At 48.3% G+C, this 15,933-nt stretch overlaps 1 protein-coding gene across 19 annotated transcripts; it reads left to right on the top strand.

Moving 5' to 3' along the window:
- The first annotated feature begins 290 nt into the window (after positions 1 to 290).
- On the top strand, positions 291 to 15,783 carry SF1 (splicing factor 1). Of its 19 annotated transcripts, XM_081282484.1 has the most exons (14): positions 292 to 1,068; positions 2,542 to 2,670; positions 6,130 to 6,205; positions 9,193 to 9,345; positions 9,534 to 9,623; positions 9,968 to 10,151; positions 10,415 to 10,530; positions 10,628 to 10,735; positions 12,095 to 12,275; positions 12,536 to 12,809; positions 13,143 to 13,202; positions 13,317 to 13,496; positions 14,240 to 14,444; positions 14,879 to 15,783. In XM_081282484.1, the coding sequence occupies exons 1-14, from the start codon at positions 690 to 692 to the stop codon at positions 15,006 to 15,008; spliced, it is 2,265 nt and encodes a 754-aa protein (XP_081138610.1). In that variant the 5' UTR covers positions 292 to 689; the 3' UTR covers positions 15,009 to 15,783. The 19 variants fall into 19 exon arrangements, with proteins under 19 accessions (XP_081138616.1, XP_081138605.1, XP_081138610.1 ...); XM_081282490.1 differs by lacking the exon at positions 14,240 to 14,444 and having other exon boundaries at positions 291 to 1,068; XM_081282474.1 differs by having other exon boundaries at positions 14,240 to 15,783.
- The last annotated feature ends 150 nt before the right edge of the window (positions 15,784 to 15,933 follow it).

Here is a 15,933-nt window from a genome sequence, read left to right as displayed (position 1 = left end):
AAGCGGAGAGGCCGCTTTGCCCTGATGTACGCGTGCGCACTCCCTGCCCCACCCCTCCCCCGCCGCAACTCTCGTTCTGACCCGGGCTTTTCCGCCGCGACTTCTCGTCTAATCCCGGCGCAACAGCTCCCTGGGGGAGGAGAGTGGAGAGAGGCTCGAAGTAGAGTCAGCCAATCACACGACACTACGAGGCAAACGCGATTGATTGACTCCATCACCTGCAGCCAATGAGGGAGTTCTCTGGCCCTACGTCATAGAGTTTGCCCCATCCTATCCCCTCTTTCCTGGCCTGCGAGCTCAGTCCGCGCAGTAACAAATGGAAGTGCGCGCTGCGACACCTCCCAGCCCACCGGGGTCCGCCGCCATTTCCTCGCCTGGCCTAACGGTTTGGCCAATCGCAGCGCGCATCAAGAAGGACTAGCGCTCCGCCAATCGGAGGCCGCCGGCTTCGACCCCTTGCCTCTGCCCGGCCCAATCCAGGCCGCGGCCCCGTCGCCCCCAACCCGCCCCCGCGGCACCCTCTCTCCTCCCTCTTTGTGCGTCTCGCGCCGCCGCCGCCCGCCGCGTGAGAGGACGGGCTCCGCGCGCTCCTCGGCAGCGTAGTCGGGTCCCCTCCCCCCCGGAAGGTTCGCGAAGGAGAAGCCGCCGCCGAGGAAGAGCCGCCGCCGGTGCCGGTCCCCGGGGGCGCCATGGCGACCGGAGCGAATGCCACGCCGCTGGGTAAGCTGGGGCCCGCCGGCCTCCCCCCGCTTCCCGGGCCCAAAGGGGGCTTCGATCCGGGGCCTCCGCCCGCGCCTGGGGCGGGGCTGCTGGCGCCCGGGCCGCCGCCGCCCCCGGGCTCGATGGGAGCCCTGACCGCGGCCTTCCCCTTCGCGGCGCTACTGCCGCCACCGCCGCCGCCGCCCCCCCCGCCTCCCCAGCAGCCGCCGCCGCCGCCACCGCCGCCGTCCCCTGGCGCCTCGTACCCGCCGCCGCAGCCGCCCCCCGCGCCGTCGCTCTACCAGCGCGTGTCGCCGCCGCAGCCGCCGCGTCAGGACCAGCAGCCGGGCCCGGCCGGCGGCGGAGGAGGTGAGTCGGGCCGACAGCGCGAGAGGCGTCGCGCGGACCGGCTCGGCCCGGCCGGCGGAGGGGCGCGCTGCGGCGGCGACGGCGGCTGCACGCGGCAGGGGCGCGCGCGCGCGCGCGCGCGCACGGGGAGGCCCTGGTGGAGGCGCCCCAGGGTGTGCGCGGCCTGGTTCAGGGCCTCGAGCGCGCTTGCGCGCTGGGGAGGGAGGGGGAGGAAGGGCGGGAGGTGCGCAGGCGCAGCGTGGCTGCGGCCTTGGGCCGCCCAAACCAAAGGACCTGGGGTCCAGGTGCAGGGTGTAAGGGTACAGGCCGGAGAGGGGTTCACTGTCGACGAAGAGCAGCTCCCATTCTGGTCTTAGAGGAATCTGAAAGGGAAACAAGTAGCAGGAATCTCTATTTTTTACAATAAACTGTGTTTCCACTAATGTGGAAGAGGTTGGAAGGCTTCAGGTGGTGATTGGGTCCGATCCTTTTTGGCACTTGGTTTTCCTTTATTTACCCTAAAATTTCTCAGTGTGATCAGTTTCCCACTTAGTTTTAAAAAGGCTTTTTCTCTGGGCTTGTACCCTTTGGAAGTATTTGGCATGTATCGGGGAATGAGAATTTGTGTCTTGTTGAATTTGGTTCTGATCCTGTCGGCCCAACTGATCAGGGAAATTGAATGCTAGTCTGGGCTGCACCTTTTTCCTGGTGAAAAAAATCAGGCCTTTTCATTTAGTAATTTGGTTTGGTTGTGCTCTGATCTCTTTAGAGGCTGATTCCTTTTTTTTGTGGTGCTAGAGATTGAACCCAGGGCCCTTGTGCATGTGGGGCAAGCACTCTACCAACTGAGCTATATCCCCAGCCCCCTGATCTCTTTAGAAAGGTGACTGGGACAGGGGGAGGTAGAATTGGAAAGAGCCAGCAGTTCTCAGTACTGCTTTATAGACTAATTCTTCAGTCTTGTCTCTGCTGGACCATTAGTCATTTGTAAATAAGAGTGTATGTGTTTATAATACTTTATATGGAACTTGGGTTCCATACCCATCACTGGAAAAAAGTTGTTCACATGCTTTACAGTGTTCTTCTAGACAAAAAAATATGTGTGTGTGTGTGTGTGTGTGTGTGTGTATATATATTTTTAGTTGTTGATGGATTCATTTATTTACATGCAGTGCTGAGAATCAAACCCTGTGCCTCACACGAGCTAGGCAAGGGCTCTACCACTGAGCCACAACCCCAGCCCTTCTAGAAAAAATTTTGAAATGTGAAATGTCAACTTTCCTGACCCAGAACCAAGTACCCTTGTAGTGGCCGAGTTTTCATCTCTGACCTCTGAAATTTGTCTTTCCATTCTTTGCCATTTAAATCTTAAGTGGAGTTCTCAGTTTCAGAGTGTGCTGACATTCTGCCTGTATATCCTAAGAAACCTGAATTGCCTGTTGGTAATACTGTGCAGGCTTATATTTGCACCTGATAGTCTTTGTCTGCCTTTAGACTTCCCAAGTAAGAAGCGGAAACGGAGCAGATGGAATCAAGATACAATGGAACAGAAGACAGTGATTCCAGGAATGCCTACTGTTATTCCCCCTGGACTTACTCGGGAACAAGAGAGAGCTTACATAGGTAAATACACGTTCTGTATCCAAGTGTATTTTTAGATGATTATTTATTCTGAGTGCTATACCTGTCGAAAAGTCCTATAGTTTTTTATTTATTATTGTTATAGAGACAAGATATGGTCAGATGTATTCTCATGTCATTGGTATAATGTCAGGTTTTGCTGAGCAAGTGTTGCTTTTGTAGTTCCTTGTTTTGGTCTGTTCATAACAGCAGTGTTCTCCACGAGTGCCAGGAAGGGTTGAGGGCCCCATTTAGGAATGAGAATAGTCCCCATTCCAGCAGCCCACCTTTTTCAGCTGCTGTTCATTACCAGTTGGTGAGGTGAGTGTCTTGTCTGCCTCTCTGGACAGGCCCCAGTGGAGAACACTGCAGGTATTGTAAACCAAGTACCTTTTTCACAGCATGGCCTTTCACCATAATTTCATATTTCTCCCTTTCCCTAAAATGTGGTTTTACTTTTTATAGGTTCTTTCTGAAAGGAAAAAAACAAAAACTCAGTTTGAACAGTGTTCCTTGACTGTGTGTTTACAGTTCACCCCTTTTTACCATTTTCTTGAATTTAACCTTCCCTTCAGCATCTTCTGGTTTGGCCTCTGGAGAGCTGTCTTAAGATGAAGGCTCTTGTATGTACTTCTAAAGAACTCTGCTGGGAAGGGGATATTGCTTGATACACAGTAAAAAATGGTAGCTTTCCCCTTGATATTTCACGACTATCCACAGTGGGATTGAAACTAACCTCAAAATTACTTTAAGAAAATAATACAAGGTCTAATGCAATCTTTATATACTTGTCCAACTGTCTCAGAAAGTATGCTTGATAACATATCCTACTAATCAAGTAAACATCTCTCCCTTTGCCCGCTCACCCCGTTGGGAGGAAATTAGGGCAAAGACCTCTTAGGCTTTATGAGGCTGTGGCCTTCCCATAAAAGCTTCAAGGCCCCATGGCTTAATTTTGGAGAGGGTTTTAATTTTGTGGTTTTTATATTATGGGGGGGGTGCTTTGTTTCTGGTACTAGGGATTGGACACCCAAGAGCATTTTTGTTTTTTTTTTTTTTTTTTTAAGAGAGAGTGAGAGAGGAGAGAGAGAGAGAGAATTTTTAATATTTATTTTTTAGTTCTCGGCAGACACAACATCTTTGTTGGTGTGTGGTGCTGAGGATCGAACCCCGGCTGCACGCATGCCAGGCGAGCGCGCTACCGCTTGAGCCACATCCCCAGCCCCGCATTTTTGTTTCTGAACTATACCCCAAGCCTTTTCTTTAACTTTATTTTTTAAATTAGTTATTATTTTGGGTACTGAGGATTGAACCTAGGGGCGTTCAACCTTTGAGCCACATTCTCAGCCCTTTTTTATATTTTATTTAGAGACAGGGTCTCACTGAGTTACTTTAATTAAATTGCTGAGGCTGCTGTTGAACTTGTAGTCCTCCTTCCTCAGCCTCCCGAGTTGCTTGGATTATAGGTGTATACCACTGTGCCTGTCTTCTTTAACTTTATTTTGAGATGGGGTCTCACTGAGTTGGAGAGACTGGCTATGAATTTAAAATCCTCCTGCATCAGCCTCTTGAGTTGCTGGAGTCTTAGGTGTATGCCACTGTATCCAGTAATTGTTGAGAATTTTGAGGTATTAGAATTCTGTATGATTTGAGGATTTAACCCAGGGGTCCTTTACCATTGAGTTATACCTCCAGGCCCCTTTTTAAATTTTGAGACAGGATATCATCTGCCTAGAACTTGATCCTGGCCTTGATCTTCCTGCCTGTCCTCACTAGTTGTTGGGATTACAGGCGTTCTATCTCCTTTTTCACAGTACTACTAAGACTTTCCCCACTCTTCCTATCTACTCCAGCCTACTCACTTGTGTCTCATTAGACCAGTGTGGGACTTCACAACCTTGTGGAATGCCTCTAGTGGAGTCATAGCACAAGAATACAAGCAGACCTAAAAATGGGGACAACAGACTCATTCTTTACAACTTGATTTCCTCTCCCTGTTGGCCTCATTAATGCACTGAGCCCTAAGGGCTGTTTCTAGCCATCATCAAAGTGTAGATAGAATCCAAGCAGAGATTGGTACAGGCCTTTGATCCCAGGAAGATAGCAACACTTTTTATAATTTCAGTATCAACTATTTATTCAGCTCAGAACCCACACCCCCACAATCCACCTGAGAGGACTGCCACATCATTGACTATGAAGTCAAAAGTGTCTGGCATAAAGGAACTTGCAGAGCCATGTCTTACTCGCCTTCTGTCTCTCACAGTACACAGTGTCTTGTCCAGGGTGCTCCTAATATTGTCTTTTGTATTAATGGATTTTCATTTCTTGAGAAGTTCAGTGTGAGGGTGTGGTATATATCCCTGTGTGATGTACTTCAAATTATAAGGTATTAGGGGTTAGATGCACATTAATATATCTAGGAGCCAACTCAACTCTAATGCAACCCAGTTAGCCTTGCCCTTGATAGAGGTGCCTACTAAGAACTCTGAGATGCTGCAAAGGTAAGAAACAGGTGGTTGATTAGTTTGTTGAAAGTACTCTGGCTCTGCAGTTCCTATTATTTTGGGAAATCAGCTGTGTAACATTTCCCCGGATTCTCTGGTAACTTTTGTGAAACCCTCATCTCTCTTTTGGGTACAGCCTCAGGTCAAGGCCTGAGGGCCACGTATATTCTCCTTGATCCAAACTTTGCATCTTCTACATACCTACTCTCCACATCAATAGCAGGTCTGAAAATAAACTCCTAGCACCTTATGCCTATTGGTGTATGAAGATAAAACATGGTTTTCCATTTAATAATTGCATAAAAACCGCAGGTATGGGAGACCTTTACTAGTACAGGTCTGGATGTACAGAAAGTGTATGTATAAATTGCTATAAGATGTCAAATTGATTATTGAATGTATTGCTTGTTCAGAAGTTTAAAACCTGGTCTTAATTGAAATGATATTTGCTCAACTGGTATTTTTCTTTGTCCCATGTTAATTGGGTCTCACTTTGGGCTATGTTTAATATTTCACAAAGAAAAATAAACTTTGCAAGTCTTGCCCTCAAGTAATTTGATGGGAACCAGGTACCGGTGATGTCACACAATGGGTGTTGGTTTGGGGTGCCAATTGTAATAAGCAAGTGTTGGTGAGGAGGGAAAAGTGAACACCTCCTGATAATTGCTTTGATGTTAGCCTTAGTGAACAGTCTTTATTGCTAACCCCTCTTCCAACAAACGGTTTGCTTCCTTAAGTGATAACCATTTTGAAGTGAATAAATAACCTATAGATGTAAGTGGACTTCTGCCAATAGGTGGTTGGGGGTTTTTGCCTCAATGTGTTCACTGATCAATCAATCGTCCCTTTCAAAGTCTCCGAGTTCTTCATGCTTGTTGTTGAGATTTGAGATGTTTTTTGGTAACATTGTCTTTTTTCCATCCTTTTTTTTCTTTCCTAACCTGGTTTCTTCCAGTGCAACTGCAGATAGAAGACCTGACTCGTAAACTGCGCACAGGAGACCTGGGCATCCCCCCTAACCCTGAGGACAGGTTGGGAAACAGTTTTAACCAGCTGACAGTAACGCTTTTACCTTTTTCTCAATACATTTTACTGGTGGCAACATTGTGTCAGTTCGATAAAATCCTAGTTAAAGTGACTGGTGGTCTGACCATTCTGGGGACTAGGGTTTAATTAGTAAATGTATGTGGTCAGTCAACAGTTAGAAAATTGGAATTTTAACTAAAAAGAATAAAAAGTTACATAAAAATGGACAACTGGTTTCCAATTGGTAAGCATGTAGATTTAACCTGATTTACCCACCCTGAGGGACAGTGAGAGGTGGCCATTAACCTGCCTTTTCAGTGCCTGCTTTGGCTGCAAGCCCAGGGTGTAGTTTTTCTCACAGGTACATGATGCAGGGGTTAAGAGTATTTTTGAGCATCACTGAATTAACGTGGCAGAAAATTAGACCAGCTCATTGATACACTATTTCTGCTTAAGGTTTTGAGGTGGTTTTAAAAGTAGGTGAGATTTCTAACCAACTTCCTTCACTGCCAATTAATTTTCAGCCTTGGCCATTGCCTGGGGGTTTGGGGAGGGGCCAGTATATTCTTACCTCACCTGTTTTGGGAAGGCAAGCAACCAATCCTAAATTTTTTTTTTTTTTTTTTTTAAGGGAATGTGGGCCTCAAACAGCTGTGGTCAAGTCATTTCAGTTTATAATTTTCTCTCACCTCTAAAAAGTAAAGTTTATGTGAGGGAGATGGACTTTTTAAACTGAAATTATATTGGCTGATCTTTGAACAGCTAACATCTGATCACTTAATAAGATAGTAAACCTTCCTCTCACTGAAATACCTCTTAGTGCATGCAGCATACTTAAAAAGACTCTGCTTTAAAAAGTAGTGTTTTGGGTTTTTGTTACCCAGTCTGGCTCCTTCAGTCAGGAAGATGATAGAATGGCTTTACAAGTCACTCACGTGCATCTTTCTGCTGCCTTTTGCCAGGAAACAGCTTCGTTATTTCTCCATGTTGACTCTTTAATTTTACTTAATAAATCCGTTATATTTTTACCTGTAGATTTTGGTTGGAAGATTGTGTTATGTTATATTTCTTTTTGAAGATTTTTTTTTTCTTTTTAAGATTTCCATTGTAGGTTATAGACCACAACTGTTTAGTGTCTTTTTGGCCTTTTCCCCTTTAATAATGTCTACAGGTTACAGGCAATTCCTCTAAAGGATTGAGTTTTTAACAAACCTCTTTGCTTCCTGGAGAACTGGGATTAGAATTTAGTTGATGTGCCCGATGCCTATTCAGGTGAAGAAGTCCAGCCAGCCTAACCTCTAGATTATTAGCTTTTGCCTTTCACTTCCACAATTTGGGAAGAGGTTAAACTGTGAGGCCTTTAAATGGCCAGTTTGGGACTGGTACAACTTGTTCTGGTGATTAGCCAGAAGTGCTCAATTCTAGACAGCTGTGGGGTGGGCATAGACATGTCAAGCATGTTAGAAATAAAACCAGAACAGGATTTTTCTTCCCTTGCACTTAGTTTTGAAAGAGGCCCTAATGCCTGATTGGTTTTGCTTTTGAGCCCAGGTTGGAAGGAAATGCATGAGTTTCTTACTTTTATAAGATTATTTCTTAAGGTATATCAAAATTAAGCCACTTCATATGCTATTTTGATGTTATTTAACTTGCACAGTTAAAGGTGTTTTAAAATCTCTTGTAGACTTTAATGTGTAAGATGATAGTCTAATGAGCTGGGGTATGTTTGCCTGTGTTCACTTTCACTGGATTGTGCTAACAGTTTATACAAATGCTAGAAACGGAGGTGTCATTTAGCCGTCATTAGTCATGAACAAACCTGACCTTTTATTCCATCGTGTGTGTGACGTGGTATGACATGGTTACCTTTAGGCTGAAGACAGTGGGAGCAGCCGAGTTCAGTCCTTGCTCTCCATCTAGGCAAGGTTCTCTCAACTAAACCAAGGGTGTAGGAGTCTGAACTATTTTCAGGATGTTTTTTTAATAACCTGATCCACATGGTCTTTCCCTTCTTGCAGCTGCTACTAAATTTTCATACAGAATATCAAGCTATGGTCCTTTTTGTAATCTTAACTCAAAATTCTAGGAGTGTAACTTCTCTTTTTTTTTATTACCGCAAAATCCAGCTGTGGTAAACTGACCATTTTATCATTACTATTTTTTTGCTTGTAGCATCAGCATTTTACTCCTTAAAAAATGAGAGAGAATAATCTGCTTTCTGGACTTGTAAACTCTGGCGGAGAATCATAGGTTTCCCCCTTGCTGTTGGCAGGTTCAGACCCTAGACAAGTATTTGACCAAATCTGCATTTGCAGCTCTAGCAGAAGCTGCTTTAGCACTTTAACGGTTTTCTCCATCCAGACTCCCCACCTCGAACAGCCAGAAACAGGTTGTCTCCTGGGCCTTGGACACAGCCAGCCAGGCCATTGAAGGAAAAGCAGAGACGAAGCCTTGAACCATCTCTCTCCATTGTGGGGACCAAGTAGCTGCAATAGCTTGAGTCCCAGCTGCTTTGGGTGAAAGAGCTCGTGTTCACTATGTGTCAGGGGTACAAATGCTCTTCCTGATAGGCATGAGCTCTCCAAGAGAGAATGTTTTCACCTAAACTCGGGTTTCTGTGGTTAACCAAGTTGGGATATTGCATTTTTTTTCCCAAATGAAAGAAAAATCATTTGGCAAGGAGACTCCTGTGGATGAAACTGTCCTTGCCACTTACAATCCAGAGATTTCCCCCAAAGGACAGACTCCCCCCCACATCACTTTTAGAAATAAAACCTTTTTTTTTTCCTTTCTCACACACACCCCAGTCCCCAAAATACTCAGCCAGTTTCCATTTCCCCATTCCACACGATCTCAAATAGCACACGTTATGGTCGGTTCCTCCGAAGAGTGTTAGGGTCTGAGAGGCAGAGGGGCTGGGGAAGACTGTTATAGTCCATGTGGGACTGAGGGAAGTAGGGACAGAGCAGTAACGGGGGTCTGTTTCCCACAGGTCCCCTTCCCCTGAGCCCATCTACAATAGTGAGGGGAAGCGACTTAACACCAGAGAGTTCCGTACCCGCAAAAAGCTGGAAGAGGAGCGGCACAACCTCATCACAGAGATGGTTGCCCTCAACCCTGATTTCAAGCCACCTGCAGATTATAAGTAAGCAGAGGGACTAGGTCCCTTGGGACAAGGTCACATGCCTGTCAAATGTGACCTGCTGGGGCAGTTTTGGTACTACTCACCACTTGTCCAAGCTCACCCATAAATAATACTGGTATTTAGTTTTAGAAAAACTGGGTGATCTCATGTGGAAATGTGCAGAGTTGGTGACTGTCTTTCTTCTTTAGACCTCCAGCAACACGTGTGAGTGATAAAGTAATGATCCCTCAAGATGAGTATCCAGAAATCAACTTTGTTGGGCTACTAATTGGGCCCAGGTGAGTAATTACTAGCTTATTGGGGTATAGAATTCCTTAGAGCCTAGATGTGTCTCCTTGTGCCTAATTGGGGTGCCATTCATTGGCTTTGTTTGTTTTAGTAAGGCATTGACTTTGGCTGAACTAGGCCATTCTGTGAGAACTCTTGTCAATATTCCCTTTTACTTCAGAGAAAGAAAATCCTCAGATTCACTGTGACTAACTTTACCTTAAAGGGCACAGAGTTTTCAGTGGGAAAATTTGATTCTCTATAGTTGTAGTTTTCCATCAATTTGCACCCAGCCCAGCCTCTGTCGAGTGTGAACTTGAGTATTGAGTAAAAACTAAATCCTTTCTGCCTCTAGAGGGAACACCCTGAAGAATATTGAGAAGGAGTGCAACGCCAAGATCATGATCCGGGGGAAAGGGTCTGTGAAAGAAGGGAAGGTTGGGCGCAAAGATGGCCAGATGTTGCCAGGGGAAGATGAGCCACTTCATGCCCTAGTCACTGCCAATACAATGGAGAATGTTAAAAAGGCAGTAGAGCAGGTGAGTGATAAGCCAAGAAAGGAAACCTCTTAATAGAAATCTGGGTGGTGGCCCAGGCACGTAGGCAGCTAACTGCTACTCTTTTTTTTTTTTTTTTTTTTTGTACTGGGGATTGGATCCAGGGGCACTTTTCCACTGAGCTAAGTCCCCAACCCTTTTTACTTTGCGATAGGATCTCACTAAGTTGCAGGGACTGATCTCAGCCTCCTGAGTCATTGGGATTACAGGTATGCATGACTAATTTCTCGTTGTGTCTTCACTAGATCAGAAACATCCTGAAGCAAGGTATTGAGACCCCAGAGGACCAGAATGATCTACGGAAGATGCAGCTTCGAGAATTGGCTCGCTTGAATGGTACCCTTCGGGAAGATGATAACAGGTAGTGATCAGTTGAGAGGAGTGTGCAGAGACCTGAAGAAGCTGTGCAAGTGGAGAGGGTGTTCACAGCCTTTGAGTTGATTTTCTCTTCTCAACAGAATCTTAAGACCCTGGCAGAGCTCAGAGACCCGCAGCATTACCAATACTACAGTGTGTACCAAGTGTGGTGGAGCTGGCCACATTGCTTCAGATTGCAAGTTTCAAAGGTGAGGGACTAGCTGTTCTGTGGGTTTTCTGGTAACCAGTGACATACAAGATAGTTTTCTTTAGCACATGGTTGGGTGATGGTGTGATTGATAAAACTGAGAAGGATTAGAAACAGTCTTACAGAACAACTCTGTTTTATTGTTTGTCTTGTGTCCAAGAAAACCAAAAGGTTTCTATTCTGATTATTTATTTAGTACTAGGGATTGAACCTCAGGGGAACTTTTATCATTGAACTATATCCCCCGTCCTTTTTTATTTTGAGAGGGTCTTGCTGAGTTGCTGAGGCTGGCCTCAAACATGGCATCGTCTTGCAAGTCACCAGGATTATAGGTGTGTGCCAGAGGCCCAGATTGGTTATTATAATGTTTTCACTGAGGCTCAATATCAGTTCACTGCCTTTGCTGCTTAAAGATTTGTTCAAAGCTGGCAGGAGGCTGAGACAGAGGATCTCAAGTTCAAGGGTCCCAGCAACTTAACTGAGATCCTTTCTAAGAATTTCAAAGAAAATAGGACTGAGGTTGTAGCTCAGTGGTAGAGCACTTGCCTAGCATGTGTGAGGCACTGGGTTTGATTTTCACTCATTACCACATAAAAATAAAGGTATTGTGTCCGTGTGCAACTAAAAAATATTTTTAAAAATTTGGGGGCCAGGCACACTGGTGCACACCTGTGCACTCCTACCTCTGCTCAGAAGGCAGAGGTAGGAGGATCGAGAGTTCAAAGCCAGCCTCAGCAATTTAGTGAGGTGCTAAGCAACTTGGTAAGAACCTGTCTCTAATAAAATACAAAATAGGGATGGAGAATGTGGCTCAGTGGTGGTGCTCTGGAGTTCAATCCCTGGTACCCCTTCCCCCCCCCAAAAAAAAAACAAAACTTGGGGATATAGTTTGGCAGAGAATCCCTGAGTTCAATCCCTAGTATCAAAAACAAACAAAACAAAAACTGACTACAGAATTTGACCATTTGTAAATCAGCCCTTGACACCAGCATTTCTCTAAGGCATTGTTAAGGTTCTTTCTGGCAGTTGCCCAGTCTTGGAGATTGGAGAGACTTTCTTTCTTTCATAATGGGCAAGTAGGATTTGATGAAACTGGAGAGTGTGAACCTGTGTTCTTGTGACTATCGGGCCTGGTGCTTCCTCACCAGTTCTCTTGGCCCAGGGCTTCTGCTGTGGCAGACACCGGTACTCTAGATGAGGAAATGGCCCTGAACCAAGGAGCTGGTAGGACTGTTTACACTATATGCCTAGTAAGAGGTTAGAAAGAAAGGGTGACCTGAGGGCTGAATCTTAAACTGTATATTGAGGTTTCTCAGAATCAAAGCTTCCTCTGCTCTCTGTATCCCCCACCCCACTTCAGGCCTGGTGACCCCCAGTCAGCTCAGGATAAAGCACGGATGGATAAAGAATATTTGTCCTTGATGGCTGAACTTGGGGAAGCCCCTGTCCCAGCATCTGTGGGCTCCACCTCTGGGCCTGCGACCACACCCTTGGCTAGTGCACCTCGGCCTGCCGCTCCTGCCAACAACCCGCCTCCACCGGTGAGCCTTGGGAGGGTTCTTTTGGCCTGGTCTCCTAGTCTCTTCCTCAGAGACTGGAAGCTATGGCCAAGTGCTTTGGGTGGAGCTGAGTGATGGACATGGATGGCAACATTGTTCTTCCGGAATGTCTGGCCAGTGGGGGACTTCTTACTTTGGGAGGCCTCTTGTGCTTTTATCCTGGTCCTATGGCATAGCTGGAAGAACAGTGTTGCCATCAGGGGGAGCAGACAGGGACGTTGGCTGGAAATGCTCTCACGTAGTCTCTCATGTCCACCACCCAGAGCCGCCCACCCTGGATGAATTCTGGCCCTTCAGAGAGTCGGCCTTATCATGGCATGCATGGAGGTGGTCCTGGCGGGCCTGGAGGTGGCCCCCACAGCTTCCCACACCCATTACCCAGCCTGACAGGTGGGCATGGTGGACATCCCATGCAGCACAACCCAAATGGACCCCCACCCCCTTGGATGCAGCCACCGCCACCACCGATGAACCAGGGCCCCCACCCACCTGGGCACCATGGCCCTCCTCCAATGGGTAAGTAAGTGTCAGACCAGAAACCTTGGGGCTCTGGGGTAAGCACGGGCTTCTGGCAGGGTCCCTGTGAGCTGAAAACAGCTCTCACAATGGCTTACTAGTGCACTGGGCCTACTGGCCTTGCCAAGTCTTGAGTTCTAGAAGGAGCAAGACTATCTGAGTAAGAAGTGCGTTGTGCATGGGGAGGTCCAGCATTGCCTCCATATGAAGACTTTTCAGAGCTGCTGTCTCAAGGGTAGTATGCAAGCTATGTGACTGAGGAAGATGTTGGGGGGTGTCTTCCCTGGCTGGTTCAAATGTCCTGCTAAGTCCCTGCTCTTTCCTTCCATCAAGATCAGTACCTGGGAAGTACGCCTGTGGGCTCTGGGGTCTATCGCCTGCATCAAGGAAAAGGTAATATTGTCTGCTTGCTGTGGGTCTCTACCTAGGTCTGGGTTAAATAAGCAGGGGCTCTGGCCCAGGTCCGCTCCTTCCCTGAGGCCTCACCCTTCTTTGACCTACCTGCAGGTATGATGCCGCCTCCGCCTATGGGCATGATGCCGCCACCGCCGCCGCCTCCCAGTGGGCAGCCCCCGCCCCCTCCCTCTGGTCCTCTTCCCCCATGGCAGCAGCAGCAGCAGCAGCCTCCACCACCCCCTCCGCCCAGCAGCAGTATGGCTTCCAGTACCCCCTTGCCATGGCAGCAAAGTGAGTGCAATATTTTGGGCTTGTGGGGGTGGGTGGGACAAGGGTTGGGGTTTAGAACAATAAGACCTCATAGCTCACACACCTTGGGAAGAGACTCGCTCTCAGCTGGGGGATTTGGGAGGCAGAAATGGAAGGGGTCGCCTGGCCCTGGAGGTGTCTTGGGGAGGAAAGCTGATGTTTGGTGTGGTTGTGTCTGGGGAGAGATTTGTGGGGGTCTGGAGGGGAGCCTGCAGTTGTAGGCAGGATATCGGAAGTCCAGGCTCTGCCAGCTGAGTGAACTGCTGGCTGGCCCGTCTTGTACATAGGGCCGAGTGGGAAGGTGCATGCTTGCTCTGGACGGGGTTGTGATTGGGCCTGAGAGATTGCAGAGAAGGGACTGGGCAGTGGGGAGAGAGCAGCTGTGGCCTTGAGGTTGAATGTGCCGTTCGGTGGTGGCGGTGGCTGGGCGGAGGGACGTCAGAGCCGGTTCTTGAGTCTGGTACTTTTCCCTCAGCCCCTCCAGGGGCATTGGTGACAAAGGGCTTATGCTGTTAAGCCCAGAGACATTGAGGCTGACCCCAGGGTAGTCCTGCCCACCCCTCCACTCCCCATCACCAGGACAGCCCTGCCCGCCCGCCCCCCACCACCGTACCGCATGCCAAGCAAGGAGCAGGCGCCCCTCGCCCCCCATCCCAAGGCAGCAGCCGCAGAGAGCCGCGGTGTGCCCCCCGCGCGTGTGACCTTGGGCTTCTTTACCACCCCAGATACGACGACTACCACCACGAGCGCTGGCACAGGGTCCATCCCGCCATGGCAACAGCAGCAGGCGGCTGCCGCAGCTTCTCCAGGAGCCCCTCAGATGCAAGGCAACCCCACTATGGTGCCCCTGCCCCCCGGGGTCCAGCCGCCTCTGCCGCCCGGGGCCCCTCCCCCTCCGCCGCCTCCGCCACCTGGTTCCGCCGGCATGATGTATGCCCCGCCCCCTCCTCCTCCGCCTCCCATGGACCCTTCTAACTTTGTCACCATGATGGGCATGGGGGTGGCGGGCATGCCACCCTTCGGGATGCCTCCAGCTCCCCCACCGCCTCCACCACAGAACTAGACTCGTTTTTTAAGAAAATATATATTATATAGAGAGAGAATTGGTCTCGTTTAAACACACGCCGAACCTCACCATATGGAGCCAGACATTGGGACGCACGCATGTGATTGTGTGTGCACGCATGTGTGTGTGTGCACGCACCGGGCTGGGCCAAGCGACTGAGGACTCGCTTGGGAACGGGCAGGATATAGTAGGGGCGCCAGCTTGGGCTCTCCTGGCGCCCCGTAGCATCGAGTGTCTTCTTTGTCTTCTTTCTCTCCTCACCCAACTCCCTTTGCCTCTCCCCAAACCGGGCCGCCAGGATCCCTCCCCGCAGCGGCGATGGCCCGAGCCATGAGAGTGAGGACTTTCCGCGCCCATTGGTGACCCTTCCAGGCAGACAGCCTCAGCAGCGCCCCTGGTGGACAGGATGGTTCGGCAAAGCAGCCTGAGTTATTTTTGTGGACGGAATCGGAACACGCTGGCTCCATATCGTGAAATTTTTATTAATTTTTTTCTTTTTCCTTTGTTATTTCCTTATCTCTTCCTTTCTTCAGACTCCGTCCAAGGAGATGCTCTCCCCGGTCTTCTGCTGCAATTAGAATTCTTCCCTTCTCTCCATTCCTCCTTCTCCCCCTGCCAAGGAGAGGGGAGCAAATGGTTTTAGGCACAGGCTTTGACTATTAATATTAGGCTGAGGGGGGGTCCTTTGGTTCTAAGTGTTTCAAGGGTCCATAGCCACCCCTAAAAACGTTTGTCTTAAATTTTTGAGTAGCAGTTTATCTCTGCCATCTTGTCAAAGAGACTTGTAAAGTTGCCAAGGGTGGCTTTTCATAACCATCCTGCACTCCTGCCAGCAGCAGGGACACAGCTGAAGCCACCTTGGACTGGCCTGCCAGCCCAGAGTCCTTTCCACGCTCCCCAACCACCTAAGCTGCCACAGAATCCATTTGTTCCTCTCCTTCCTGGAAGCCTTCTTCCTCTTTTATTTTAGTCCCAAATGTCTGAATGTTTTGCAGTGTCTAGGGGTTTGAGCCCCTCGTTCTTTGTTCTGCTTCTCTCCCCGCCCCTTCCCTCTTCATGGAGTGATTATGTTGACAATAATGTGTAACGCGCGTTCTCTTCACTGGTTTATCTACAGAAATTTCTCTGGGCTTTTTTTCGGTGTTTGATTCAACACTGCACTAAAGGGGGGGTGTTCCGTTGAATAAAAGAGCAGTGTGGTTTTCTGGGTCTGTTTATTTTCTTTTAACCCTCTGCCACCACCCACAGTGGCCCCAAGGTTACCATACTTTGTTTGTGTTCAGCATCTGGCCCCTGTTCCCCCTTCTGGAGTGAAGCCATGGGACATTAATTAAGGAAGCCTTCCACCTGCTC

The sequence above is a fragment of the Spermophilus citellus genome, assembly GCF_964194105.1.
Source record: "Spermophilus citellus genome assembly, chromosome: 2".
Classification (NCBI taxonomy): domain Eukaryota; kingdom Metazoa; phylum Chordata; class Mammalia; order Rodentia; family Sciuridae; genus Spermophilus; species Spermophilus citellus.
This window is presented reverse-complemented; position numbering and strand designations above follow the sequence as displayed.